Source organism: Delphinus delphis, chromosome X (assembly GCF_949987515.2).
Source record: "Delphinus delphis chromosome X, mDelDel1.2, whole genome shotgun sequence".
NCBI classification, from domain to species: Eukaryota; Metazoa; Chordata; class Mammalia; order Artiodactyla; family Delphinidae; genus Delphinus; species Delphinus delphis.
In genome coordinates this window covers 109,236,349-109,251,532 of record NC_082704.1, presented here as the reverse complement: position 1 = coordinate 109,251,532, position 15,184 = coordinate 109,236,349, and the positions used below count along the sequence as shown (strand labels likewise).

The following is a 15,184-nucleotide window of genomic DNA, read 5'->3' as shown; positions in this document are numbered from 1 at the left end:
TTTTTAAAGATGAAGTAACAATGTTCCCAAGTTAAAAACAGCTGCATCAAAATGTCATTAATCCTAGCTGTTTTCTAGTAACTTCAAGTTTGAAGCAATTAATTAAAAAAGAATGGGAGAAGTAGACAGATTGACAGCAGCATAAAATAGCAAATGATAAGAGTTTTTAAAAACTATGAATATTAAAAGTAAATTACAGAGTAAGTCCATGAGGGAGCCATTTAGTAGGGGCAATTAGCTTGATATTAAGGTAGAATATGACCATTACCTTTCAAAACACTGAATTTTAAAAGTTTAAATTATTTCAAACTTTTATTTAAACTACTGCATTTAAATTTTTAGTCCACTATTAAGATGGAAAATTGTTACACAAATTAATTTAGAAAGACTCCAATTCAAAATGAAACAAAAACTCGTTTGACAGTTACAGAGAAAAAGATTTGATACAGTCAATTAAACATTAACAGCTTGTTTCCAGGCAATACTGGATCATGTTACTGTAGTTATCAGACTTTCCAAAACTGTGTTCTGCAAAGCACTTGTGTCCTCTGAGACTTCAATAGATGGTTCATGAAAAAGGGGTGCTGACATCAAGTCTCAAATGCTGTGAGCTATTTCCTTTTTGCAGATTCAGCATGTACATTATCATCTTAAAAGTTCTAAGATGTTATGCAGTAAAGACATTGGTCAGATCTCATTTAATTCCACAATCCCCAAATTTATTTGATTATGTCACGCTCCTTTGGTTTTTTTGGAGGGAGAAGATGGTTGTTGGGGCACAGACACACTTTGAAAATTTTCAGAGACTTCTCAGTTGAAAATACCATGTGGACTATTGAAAGTTCCTTAAGTACCAGTATCACATAACAGAACAAAAACCAAAGGATTGTATTTCTAGACAGGAAAAGCCAGTCACTCATGGCATATTCTAATAACCAAAATAAATGTGTTTATAGTAATGGGGAGGGAAGTGTGCCATATTAATTTCTGTCCCTAAAAAATGAAATTAACAGAACTGATCCTAAAATATAAAAAGGTGTGCACATTTTGTTTTGGTACTTTTTAGAAAGTAAGTTAAAATTCTACCTATTGATGCTATATATTGACTTTATTTCTTCAGAGACACACTTCCTTCAAGAGGTTGACATATAGGGTATACCATATTTCAACAATTATAAGACACCATCGTGTGTGAGATATACTATTATCTTATATATCACTAAGAGAAAAAAGCCCCTGCTGATTAAACAATGACATGCTGTGGACTGTGAGAGGGCTTCCAATTTGAGCAACGTTGAAATATGAACATTCTTTTCTTCCTTCTTCCGCACATATTCTTCAAAATGTTTTTTATGTGTTTCCCCCCTCTAAAGACAATATTGAAGAGGGGAACAATATAAAAAAGGATAAGATTCAAGAGATTTCTGTTCACCTTACCCTTACAGTTATATTCAGATATTATAAAGGTTCTCTTTAAACAGATCAATCAAACAAACCATTTTGTTTGTTTGTTTTTCTTTTTGTTTTTTTGTTTGTTTGTTTGTTTTTGCGGTATGTGGGCCTCTCCCGTTGCGGAGCACAGGCTCCTGACGCGCAGGCTCACAGGCCCAGCCGCTCCGCGGCATGTGGGATCTTCCCGGACCGGGGCACGAACCCATGTCCCCTGCATCGGCAGGCGGACTCTCAACCACTGCGCCACCAGGGAAGCCCCAAACAAACCATTTTTAATTGTTCTCTTTGATTCTGGAAAAATTACCCCAGAGGAAAAACACAGAACTTCCTAAGACAGTGCTGTTTGAGAGATGATACATTATAACTATTATTTATTAAATACAAACCATGTACTGACCCAAGTGCTTTACATATATTATCATTCGATTCTCACCACAACCCCATGAGGTAGATATTATTTTCATGCCTATTTTACAGATTAGGACGTTGAAGCATAGAGACATTAAATAACTTGCATAAGATTACAAAGATATTAAGTGGCAGAGACAGGGCTCAAACCCAGGTCTTCATGGCTCCAAAATTTATGTACTTTAACACTTTGCCATACATCCAAATTATCCCACAAAGTAGAATAAGTAAAATTGAAATATTTAATTGCTAGTAACTAATGTATTTGCTTAAAATAGCCAAATGTATTAAATGATAGTTATGTTCTACACAGATACATTTTATCCTGTTTTATACAACGAATATAGTATATTTGTGTTTGTTTTGTTAACTTGACACATTTTACTTAACAATTAAAATTTACAGTTGTTTTATCTTTGCTTCTATGCTATTTGGTATTAAATTGAAAAACCAGAGTATCTGAGATTTGGTAACTGTCCCAGATTAACGAAAGGCACAGGAAACTGTATCAAGTCCTAAAGATGGGGGGGGGGGGAGTGCGATAAATCTAATGCCAAGTATTAAAATGCAACTGCTTGTTTTTTCTTTCTATTACATGAAATGGGGAACGGGATGTGTAAAATATACATTTGCTCGATTGCATTCCAATGCTTTAAAATTCGTCATTCACCAAAACACATAAACAACTGAGCACTATCACACTCATGCATTACCAAGAGACCACCAAGATGTCACTGTTGTACACTGTAATCTGAACCACTAGGTCTAAAGCATCCAGTCTGCACTGGACAAACTGGGCCACTTGACGTCATCCATCATTCACAGCCTGGAAGATCACATGTCCCTGAACACGGAACTCTAGAGCAAATCTTCTCAACGATCACAATGGTATAAATTTTTTAGTGGATGATAAATTTAAAAAAATCTTTAGAACAACTCTTCTGCAATTCAGACTTCTGAGAAATGATCTGCTATATATATATATATATATATATATATATATTTATTTTATTTTTTTGTGGTACGCGGGCCTCTCACTATTGTGGCCTCTCCCGTTGCGGAGCACAGGCTCCGGACGCGCAGGCTCAGCGGCCATGGCTCACAGGCCCAGCCACTCTGCGGCATGTGGGATCTTCCCGGACCAGGGCACAAACCCGTGTCCCCTGCATCAGCAGGCGGACTCTCAACCACTGCGCCACCAGGGAAGCCCGATCTGCTATATTTTTGATCATTCTATAATTTACTGAATGTCATGTCCTTGGTCAAGAGTGCACATCCCAATTATGCCACTCTTCTTATATAAAAATAAGACATACTCATTGTGATTTCCAGAAACATACTAATGAAAAGGCAAAGTCTGCCTATACTTGTTTCTTTAACTGGATAAGTTTCCCTTTTTATCTTAAAATTTAAATGTATCAAAGAAGTTTCTCGTTTTGGATTAACCCCATCAGTATAGGATCAAGCTTCCAAAATAACGCAAACCTTCCTAAATTCTAGTTTAACAAAAACTGATATTATAATCACTGAAAACAACAAAGTGTTCAATAATGTGTCACAGTTACTCGACAGTTGACATGTAACAATACCTGTCCTCTCCTCAGATCTTCACTTGGGGGAAAGAAAAAAACCTGAAAGGTGGTAAAAATGAAACAGGAAAAGGAAAAGAAACTTAATAAAACATTATTTTTTCAAAATCAAAGATCACACTTTAATAGAATGTTTTTCCCTACAGATGAAACATAAGAAACCTGATATTGATACAGTGGAAATATTACAGAATCCAATAAAATCTTTGAGGTTAAAAATGGTTGCACACCCACTGAAGATGGTTTCCAAAACAAGGGTCTCATTTTTTATAAATAAAATATTTATACAGTTAATATTTTTCAATGCACTATGGAACTTGTCATTTAAAGGAATTCGAGGTAACTATTTTTACATAACACATTTCTATAAAGCAAAAAGAACCTCCTTAATTTTATTATTTTTGAAAATTGTTCATATTTACATTTACTATAATATATCTTTACTAAAAATGAGAAAAAGGTGTCACTTTAGGTCAGGTTTATGATCCAGTAAATGTCCCTAATAGCAGTGGCAAGAGTTTGTAGAAAAGAATAGCCACAATTCCTGGATATCCATCTCCTAAACAGTCAAATATTCAAAAACACACTAGCGTCTTTAACTCATTAAAGAGTTCTGAATTCACCTGGACTATTTAGGAAGCTATTTTGTTTTTAATCTTGTACCAACCTTGACTTTGCTCACATAGTACTTCCTTTATTATTCTAAATTTGCTTCTTTAAACATTTGGCATAGTTCTAGCCTATCATGTTTTGACCCATGTTTGAGTTCAACCACAAGGGTTTTTTTGTTTTGAGCACCATGAGACCCATGTGAGGTCAAGAAGACATGTAAAGGAATGAAGAAACTGCCTGTACTTTTAGTGAGGTACTCAGTTCTTTTAAGATTGCTCATATTTCAATGTAAGATTAAAATGATAAGAACAGAGATAAAATTGATAATTACCCTATTCCTGACCTTCATAATTAATTCGTCGGTCATCTAGGGGGCCTATACTATGTATGCGCCAGGCACTGTGTTAAGAGCTGAGGATACAGAGAAAAAAAAGAAGTCTCAGCTTTGAAGAATTCACAGTCTCCTAGGGAAGAGACCATAAATGTAAATTTCTATAGAGATCAACCCTGAAATCTTTTAGCCTGAAGAGAAACAATCTGGTGTTTTTACTCAAATGACTATTTTTTAAAAATCGTAAAATACAACTAACTATTCACTGATAAGAACTTACTGAGGAGGAGATGGCATAATGCTAAGCATAATACTAAGTTCAATATCAGACTTCCAAATGAAAATTTTCAACCTTTTCCTTACTGGTTTCAGTATTTCCAAATTTGCATCAGAAGTAATTTACTTGAAACAGCTGAACAACCAAAGGCAATAAATATCTAAAGGCAATTTGTTAAAATCTAATTTTAATAAATCTAGGCAACACTGGCTCTGACTGACATACCTTATGCCAGAATATCAAGAAAATTACTTGAAAATGGCAAATTGTGGGAACCTATCTGCCAGGTTCTGGAAACCATGACAGTAACTGAAATAACCAGGCTTTAACAAATGAGATATCTTATAATACCATAATTGTTTTTGAAAAATACTTGACCTCTAACTACCGGTTTACTTATTTATACTGATTTTTTTCCACAAAAGATTTGAAACAGCTACCCTAGCATAAAGCAAAGCACATGAATTATATCCATCTGGCTCTGAATTATGGCTCTGCCATTTACTATTTATAATCTTTGTGCCCTTAACTTTTGAGATCAGTTTCTTAATCTGTAACAATGGGGACCATAATCCTACTCTGTTGGGTCATAGGAAGGATAAAATGAAATAGCATGAGCACAGTATCTGGCATATAGTAAGTGCTAAATAAACATTAGCTTTGTGCTTTCTTTATCCAATTGTATGCTATATAGAAAAAGGATCAGGTGGAATTTTAAATGACTTTTTTTTTAACACACTGATGCGTGCCAAGCAGAAGTGTGGACTGATTACGAGTTGCAAATGTTAACGTTTGCATTTAAAAATCAGGCTCAAAGCGAATTCAATTTCTTTCCACAAGGTCGGCACTCTGAGAACACATTTTAGCTATATTACTTAATATAACCTTTTAGCTATATTACTTAATGCAAAAATTTTTCTGAAGGAAAAAAATGAATGAAAAGAGCCCCGGGAGCACTATGTTTCATACTATCCAATTCCAAAGATGATTAAACATTCTAAATTTGATTTTCTTACAAAAAATTCACAGTATTAGACTGGCTAACAATTTTAAATGAAATTCTCGTAGATTTCCTTTAAATTTTTTTTTTTCAGGAAACATCTATTAATGTGTTTTCTATTGAAGAGCAGCGTTTCGTTTAGGTTTTAAAAATATGATCCAAGTCGCAAAATACTAAGCACCAACCGTAAGCACTATTACAATTCTGCATGCGATAAAGAGAGAGCAAGTAAACATTTTATACAGCAGCGGAGGTGACTAGGGAAAAAGTGCAAAGTGATTTGAACTGATCCCCGTCCGCCTCCCCCTCCATTCTACCCGAGAATGCAAGTGTCCCGCATCTCAGATCAAACTGAGCCTCGGTCTTACTGACGTAACCAGTAACCCTATCCACCTCTCACACTGCGGAGGCCGGCAGGGCAGCGGCTGCCGCCAAGTACACCACTCATCAGAGCCTGCCCCATTCCACCCCCGCGCTTCAGTCATGCTTTCCAGAAATGGGGTCACTCGCTCAGTAACTATTACACACACGCAGCCTATCATCCTGTAATCCCCCAAAGTCCGCTGTGGGGAATAGAAGACAGCAAAAAGTCAAGAAGGAAGAATCACAGACGCGCCACCATCAGGAATTGATTTTCCGCTCCGGAGAGGAGCGCTGATGCCCTGGAATGGGTCTTGTCTGGATTATTTTCGCAGACCCCGAGTTGGTTCTGGGACAGGGGCGGCTGCGAAGAGTCGGGCGAATTCTGTTTTGCCCTGTTTAGGTATAGTGTTTGGGTCACTCGGGTGGGTATCTCAGGGACGGTCACCAGATCGCGGACAAGGAAAACCAGAAACCCCTTTACTGCGGCCGCTGATCTCCTTGAATACCACCCTCTCACCTCCATGGACAGGAAACTCAAGTTAAACTCGCAGGGACGGGGTCCTCGAGCTCAGGGACCTCAGAAACGGGGCGGGGGGTGGTGGTGGAGGACCTCAGGCTTCCACTCTCTCCCTTACAGCAGCAGAAACCGCTGCGGCAGATGGGGGGGGCAGAAACCCTTGGCTGTCCCGCACCCCTTACCCGAAACCCTCACAGGTCGCCACCCCTGCCCTGGGCCGTTCCTGCCCCCGCGCGCCCGGCTCCCCGGGGCAACCCCCTCCCCCGGCCGGGCTCGAGAGTCCCCTCTCCCCAGCGAACCCAATCCACACCCCTCCCGCATCCCCCAAAGTCACCGGGGTCCAGGGAAGCCCCCGACCAGGCAGGGCCAAACTTCCCAACTCCTCGCCAGCCCCCGCTGCGCCTCCCGCTCCCCCCACGCAAAGTTGATGAAAATCGGCTTCTTGCAGAGCCCCGGCGCCCACTCCAAACCCCACGCGCCACCACACCACAGCCCCCCGAGGGAGGAAAGGGAGGGGAGAGTGCGGGTGGGAGGAACAGAAGGGCAAATAGATCAACCCCAACTATCCAAACCGGAATCCCGAACCAAGGGGAGACGCGACCGGCAGAGGAAGGGGCCGAGTGGTCGGCTCCCGGGAGGGGAGCGAACTGGCGGGGGCGCGGGGAGGGGCGCGCCGGCCCCGGCCGCTCGGCTGCACTCACCTCAGCGCTGTCGGACGGGCTCTCCACAGCCATCTTCTGCCACGGGTCCGCCAGCTGCGCCAGCGGCATCTTCCCCCCCGGCCCGCCGCCTTCACCGCCTCCTCCCTCCCCGCCCGCCCCGCGGCCGGCCCCGCTCCGTCGCCGCCCGAGCCACACGGCAGCAGTGGCGGCAGCAGCAGCAGCAGCAGCAGCAGTAGCGGCGGCTGCCCGGGAGAGGGCTCGGCGCCGACACCGACCCTCGAACGCCGCGCGCCCGGCTGGAGACGCCCGCGCGCCGAGCGAGAGCCTCGCGCCGCTGCCGGGCACCGGGTCTCGCCCCTTTCTTCCTCTCCTCCTTCCGCCGCCGGGACTACAGCTCCGCCCCCCCGCCGGTTCCCGCGCCCGCTCCCAGCAGAACAGCAGCCCCCGCGCGCTCCGCTACTTCCGCTCACAACATGGCGCCTAAGCGATACCTGTCTCTCAGAGCGAGGCTCGGCCGTCGCCGCCACCGCCGCGCGCACCCGGGGGCGGGGCCTGGGAAGACACGCCCCTGGCCGCGGCGCTCCGCTAGTCCCTCCTTCCTCGCCCCAGCCACTGCTTCTGGGCCTCGCCTTCTTTCTGGAAGGGCGAGCGGGAGAGATCTGGGGGCGTCGGCTGGAGGTGGGGGAAAGAGGGAAAAGGGAAGAGGTGCGAAAGGCTGGGAGTTTCTAAGTGCCGCGAGTCCGAGCAGGTTGAAGGCTCCTCGGGGATGCAGAGGAGTGGTCCCCGCCCAGCTGGGGAGAGAGATGGGCGAGGCGCAGGGGGCGCAGTACAGTGCCGAGGACCCGGGGAGGGGGCGTCGGGTGTCTTTTCGGCGCGATTCTTCCATGGGTGCACGTGGGCGCGCCGAGTCTATGGGCACATCCCGTAGTGGCCCAGGACCCGCCCTCTCCCAGGGTCACACGATGGGCATTCACCTGCCCCTCCACCCCCCACGACGGGGACACGGAAGGGTATGTGTCCCGGAGCCGCCTGGGGGTTCGGCTCTCGGTTTGAGTCAAGGCTCTCCAAATTGACGCTCTTGTGTTATATTTTTAATATTTGGAATTAGTTTGTCTTGCATGACTCGACCCCCCGCCCCAAGTCCGCAGAGCCCTGGGGCTTCAGGCCCGACCCTCCAAGCGCGCCCCCTCCCCGGGTCTCCGCTGCCTAAATCCCTCACGAAGGAGAAAACAAGGAGGTTCTTTAAGGCTGCCCCTCTCTGCAGAGGTTGGGGAATTATTTATAAATATCTTGTTGGCAGGAGCCCGGGGTTCCTGCTCTTCTGTTGACTTTAAATAAAAGATTAGATTAAAAATCAGGCTGGCGGTGGGTGGAGGAGGGGGGAGAGGGAGAGCTTCTAACTCCTCCCGCCCGAGATAGGGAAGCCCTAGGTTAAGGAAACCCAACCCCCAGAAGGCAACGGAGGGCCGAGGACGGGGAGAACTTGAGGAGAGAAGCCTGGGCGTCTGGAGTGGGTTGGGGGGAGGGGGCGGAGGGTTCGACCCCTTGTTCCCCGCGCCAGGTGCCGCGGCGAGCTCAGTGCGTCCGGGCAGAATTGTGTAAAAGTCCCCAGGCTGAGTGGAAAGCTACCGCAGCGATCGGCTAACCGCCCTACAAGGAGAAGGAAAAAAGTAAAGGGAAATCTCCAGGCCGGCCAGTGCCTCTATCCCCTCAGGCCTCGGCCCAGGCGTCCCGGTCCTCCCACGCCGGGCGACCACAGCGCGACCCCCGCTGCGCTCCTGGTGCACGCCTTTTAACAGCTTCCTTTCATCCTCGCGGGACCCGCACACCTGGAGAGCCCTGGCCTCCCTCCCTAACGCAGGTGTGAGGATGAGATTAGAGCCCCACACCTAGCCGGCCAGGTCTGCGCGGGCGGTGCAAGGTTTCTCTCTGGGCCGAGAGAGGCAGGTGTTAGGCTCTTTCTGCTGCCTTCGCCTGCGCGCCCCTGGGCACAGGCTCGAGGCCCGGGAGCCTCGCGGCCACCTGAACAGGCTCCATCTGTTCAGGGAGCCTGAGGAGGCGGCCGGAAATACTCGCTGCGCGCCCTCTCCCGCAGCCTTGGACTCAGGGGGACAGCTCAGGGTTGAGCAACATCTGGGCAGGCTCAGCGTGGTCTGTTGGGTGGGGGTGGGGAGGACTGAGCTCGTGATTTTGTCACCTCCCCCAACATGCTGATTCAAGTGCTGCAAATCCAATCTGGACCCAAAACTCAGCTAATTTGGCAGCCACCGTCTCTGTAACTCCTGACGGTAAAACCAGCTTGCAGAAGTTTGAAGATAAGGGGTTGTGTATTGTTTTTCATTTATGTACAAAGTGCCTAATTTATCTTTCATTTATATTGCAAAGCCACGTTACCATTCCTTACAGCGAAAAGAAGTTGGTCAATTTGGTTACTTTAAGGTAAATTAGCCCCCCAACGGTGATCAATTATTCCAATTAACATTCTTTCTTTAGTAAAAACATACATAGTTGAAAAGAGTTACTGTGTCTAACACTGTCCAGCGCTAAATACGCCGCTCAAAGGGTGAACTAACCTTTTTAAAAATAAATCAAACTGTATACTGAAAAGTTGATTTCGGTATCAATTTTTATTCATTTCCTTTTACCTTGAGAACTAGAGGAATAACTTTTAAAACAGCGAATTGATCTGTAAAAGTAGTGTGAACAGTGGTCACATTGCAGGAGTTAAGCATTAAATGAACTTAATAATGGGCTAAAGTACCACTAGCACAGCTGTCTCGCACATAGGATCAACTTGTTAAGTATGTGAATTGATTCGGGAAAACACTATTCTCCTTTCTTTTGCCCAAAAAGAAAAGAAAGCAATTTTTTTTTCCTTTTGGTTAACAATAAACTTTTTTCGTTTTTTCATTTATTAAATCCAAGAGTGGTGCAACCACTCACTCAGGCTGGGAGAATTTGGGAAAATCAAATGAGGCTGGGGGATTTTTCTTGCAGGTGGCAACAAAAAGAGTTATTTGAACATAGAAGGTGATATTGCCCTGAGCAGGATTACTTTTTTTTCCCCCGTGTTTAAGAAAGGAAAACTCTTAGGTATTCAAAGAATAGCTGCCTCTAGAGAGCACCTGTGCAGGGTAATATGGGAGCCTCTTGAGCATTTAAAATAGGTTGGCTGGTCGCTACCGAGATGTGCTATAAGTGTAAAGTTCACACCAGATTTCAAAGGCTTAGTACCAAAAAAAGAATGTAAAGTAGCTCATTAATAATTTTATAATGACTATGAGTTGAAATGATACTTTCAATATATTGAGTTAAATAAAATATTTTGTTAAAATTAATTTCCTGTTTCTTTTCACTTTTTTTTTTAATGTGGCTACTATAAAATGTATACTTCCATACGTGGCTTACTTGTCAAGATTGGCATTATAGTTCTACAGGACAGTGCTGTGTTAGCATTGAGCCTTTTATATATTCCTACAAGTCCTGTAATGTTAAGTGATATCCTCACATTCCACTGTCTTTTTGGGCTCCTCTGTGCAAAATCAGCAGAAAGGGTGGATTCAGTTACCTACTGATTCTATACCCCTCCCCCCAACACACACATAAGTCTCTCAGTCAGAACCAAAATATTGGAAAGTTATTACTTGAAACTACAGCAAAGGGAAACAGCAAACCTCAGTCGAAAATCTGGACTAGATTTCCAAGAAATGATTCCTGCTGTATGACAGGACAACCAGATTTAACCTCCTCTGTCCCCAACAATTTCCTGCTATAATTATAACCTTTGTATACAAGTTCAAATGGGCATTTACTTAACAAAATAACATTTGTTCAAAAAATGGAGTTACATCAGTCTGGAAAAGTTACAAGATGACTAAACTATGGCTCATGGCACAATCTCTACCTCATATACAACCAATACTCACAGCTATAGGTTTGTCCCTATAGAAAACAAAGTGTAATCATCAGTGCCCCTCTGAAACAAGTGTTTTCCCTCTACATTATCTGAGCATTTTTACTTTTCATACAAAAAAGAAAAAGTAATCACTAGAGACTATTTAACTATTTCTTTCCAGTGAGAAAGAAAGATAAAACTTAGGCTCAAATTTTATTTTGCATAAGACAATAATTAAACAAAATATGTGGTGACATCTTTTTTCGTGTGTATGAGTTTCATCTTTTCTTTGAAATTTCCCAAGTAAAAATTATTAACAATATCTTCCTGAATGACACACATCTTAAGAGACAACAAATTCTTCTACACCCATTCGAACGTGTTTTTTACGAGAATTCAAATTTTGGAAAACGTAAGATCTTCTCTAGATTCTCCTGCAGATACAAAGTTCAATGATTCTGGAGTTGCATGTGATGAAAGATGCTAATAAAATCTGTAAGGAACTAAGGGGAAGACAATCTATGATACAAATACTTGAAACGTTTAACATTCTTCAGGGTAAGGCGGTATGGGATCATGATAAGAGCAGAGCTAGGCCTATGTCCAAACTCCAGTTTCCTTTACATCTCTAAGCTTCAACTTAAAGGCCTAAAAGAGGGTCTGGTACATAATAGTTGCTCAGTAGATACTGGCAAAATCAGCTTTGTTTTCCTCATCTGAAAATAGGATAGGGACTTCCCTGGTGGTGCAGTGGTTAAGAATCCGCCTGCCAATGCAGGGGACACGGGTTCGAGCTCTGGCCCGGGAAGATCCTACAGGCCGCGGAGCAACTAAGCCTGTGCGCCACAACTACTGAGCCTGCGCTCTAGAGCCCGCGAGCCACAACCACTGAGCCCGCGTGCCACAACTACTGAAGCCAGCACACCTAGAGCCCATGCTCTGCAACAAGAGAAGCCACCGCAATGAGAAGCCCGTGCACCCCAACGAAGAGTAGTCCCCGTTCGCCGCAACTAGAGAAAGCCCGCGCACAGCAACGAAGACCCAATGCAGCCAAAAATAAGAAATAAAATTTAAAAATAAATTTAAAAAAAAGAAAATATGATAATAACACCTACCTTGTAGAATTTTGAGGAAGATTGAATGGAAATAATGTCTGGGAAGCATAAAGCACAGCGCCTGCCACATAGGAAGAGCACTCAATAAATGGAGCTATTGTTATGAGCTTCAGAAAGGGAGTATTCCTGCATATATAATGCAGTTCAAATACTTCACTCCTAAAAGTTATTTCTTTCCATTTGTTGTGTGAGCATTTCATTATGGTATAATCTATTTCTTTAGGGCACTCTTGTATCACACACACACAAAAAAGAAACCGTGAGTAACTTCCTGTGGAATTCAAATAAAAGAGCATGTAGGGTAATGTCCTGTTCTGTTTTTCAAGCCACATATGTTGAAATGCAAATGATTACAGGTCAGTTGCCTCATAGGCTATGATCAAAACTTTGTTTACGTAATGCTCAAAGGAAACTAACTAATGTATGATTCAAAGTTAACATTACCTGACTCATACTTATGTAGGGAGGACTGGAGGAACAGGGAAGTATGGAGGAAAGGTCTGTGTCAGACATGCTTTAATGTTTTCTTTTATTGATTTCCAAAATGTTTAATCCTTAGAGGTGTCAGTTTGTTTCAGAGTTGTTAGAAGAGAAAGAATTATGGGGCTTTGAGACTTGACAAGGAACTAAGAACCCATTCTTGGAGCTTTAATAAGCTACTGTTTTCCTCCAGCTTTCATTCTACTAGAACAGAAAAGACCCACTAAATGTTCTTGTTTATAAACACTAATTCATAAGAGGGAGATAATACGTTAAAATTTCATTTTCAAACTGATATTAAAAACGACTGCTTTTAACATTAACCAAAAATCGCAGTATAAAGTACTCCTTCAGAGGATAAACATTCCCATTTTATAACTATCAATTTAGTCTGGTTGGTTAGAGCAGTGGTTCTCAAATTTTTTTTCAGTCCACAAACCATTTTGAAACAAAAACCCAAGAACCACCAGTTCCTACTCACCACTATGGAAAAAAACCAAAAACCAAAAACCAAAAACCCAAACTTTATGGAACTGTTGCTTTAGAACGTGGCTGTTATTGTGGTTACGTTTCTTATTTTTAAAGTTTATATTTGTGCTTGTGAATGTAGATTTGCGTCTGCAGCTAGAAAAGATTCTTTAAAAAATATGCTAACTTTTTTAGCGACTTGCATTTAAGATCAGTCTATGACCAGACCTTAACTGGGGAAGTGACTTTGGGGAAAGCTATGGCATCACATGGAACTTGATTCCTTGACCACCGAATGAACCTCAGATCTCTATGTTTGGGAAATCTGAAGCTTTAATCACAAAGATGTGTGAAAAATTATGTGAATGGGGCAGTGTCAAATCAGGTCTGGTGCTGGAAAAACTGGTTGTGGATAATAATGCCATATTTGTAAATGAAGTACATTTTCATCAAACAACACTTCACTTATGATTTCAGTAGCTTGTTTTCAAGTCATGTTCCTGGTGACTAGTAAATAAAATAAATACTTTGGGGAGGTATAAATATTAAGGCATTCCTTTATTTTAAAAAATCAAATTTAAATAACTTACAATTGCCTACTAAATAAGGAATGAATTCTATAGATTACACAAAATTTAAAGAAACCCCACCGAATGAAACTATATGCAAATGTTGAGTGTATGTGTAAGCCAATTAAACCAATTAGAAGTTGCATTGGCAGTTTTGGACACTTTACCATCTTATCTAATGATTGTGATCTTGACAATAATAGATAGACATTTATTTCATACATACTATGTGTCAGGCACTATTATAAGTGTTTCATATATATTAACTTCTTTTTTTTTTTTTTTTTGGCCATGCCGTGTGGCACGTGGGATCTTAGTTCCCAGACCAGGGATTGAACCCATGCCCCCTGCATTGGAAGCATGGAGTTTTAACCACTGGACCGCCAGGGAAGTCCTATATTAACCTCTTTAATCATCATTGCAATCCTAAAAATACTAAATACATATTAATAGTAGCTAACAGCTATTGAGTACTTAAAAACTGTTAAATGGTTTGCATACATTGTTTCTTTCTAACAATAGGTATTTGTTAGCAAAAGTGTTTTATTGGGATAAAGAATGAATGTTTTTCACTATAATTAATTCCTTCAAAAAATTCAGGAAAATGCTTGGGGAAAATGTACCATAAGATATAGTCAAATAAGTACTTAAAGCATCCTTATTAAATATATCTGCATGTCATGTTGCTTTCTTATTCTTTATTTCACCTTGGTGGAGACAGCAAGATTCTGTGAATATCATTTTGAAAAAAAGAAAATAAGTTTTAGTTTCTCCAAAGAATAATGTAAGGCTTTTGAAAGGATGCTAAAGGAGATAATTTTCAAATGAAAACTTTCCCTTCCATAGTTCATCATGAGTCTTTAGACCACTGTTTCAGGCTGAATTCTGCCCACCCTACACCCCACTCTCACAATGATATGTTGAAGTCCTAACACCCAGTACCTCAGAGAGTGACCTTATTTGGAAACGAGGTCATTGCAGATATAATCAGTTAAGATAAGGTCATACTTGAGTAGAATGTGCCCCTAATCCAATGTGACTGTTCACCTTATAAGAAGAAGGCCATGTAAAGGCAGAGGATTGGAATAATGCATCAACAAGCCAAAGGTTGCTGGCAAACCATCAGAATCTAGGAAGGGGCAAGGATTCTCCCACAGGTTTCAGATGGAACATGGCCCTGCTGCCACTTTTATTTTGGACTCCTAGTCCCTAGAATTGTGAGCAATAACTTTCTGTTGTTTTAAGCCACCCAGTTTGTCGTGCTTCATATGGCAGTCCTAGCAAACTGATACAACACAGAGAAGATTTTTGCTTATACACTTGCATAGCATTTTTACTTCTGAAAACACTACATCTTCTACTAAGGAATTTCTAAAATAGTAGGTGCATCTCTGTAAGTAATAGGGCAAAAAATAATGATAGAGAAGAATTTGAAATATGTTTAAA

At 42.1% G+C, this 15,184-nt stretch overlaps 1 protein-coding gene across 1 annotated transcript in view; it reads right to left on the bottom strand.

The window, feature by feature from the left end:
- The window catches only part of RPS6KA3 (ribosomal protein S6 kinase A3), a 110,202-nt gene extending 102,845 nt beyond the window's left edge, over positions 1–7,357 (bottom strand). Inside the window, exon 1 of the mRNA XM_060002221.1 lies at positions 7,251–7,357. Within this exon, the coding sequence (XP_059858204.1) occupies positions 7,251–7,319 (69 nt within the window). The 5' untranslated portion in view covers positions 7,320–7,357. The remainder of the gene's footprint in view (positions 1–7,250) is intronic.
- Positions 7,358–15,184: the final 7,827 nt, after the last annotated feature.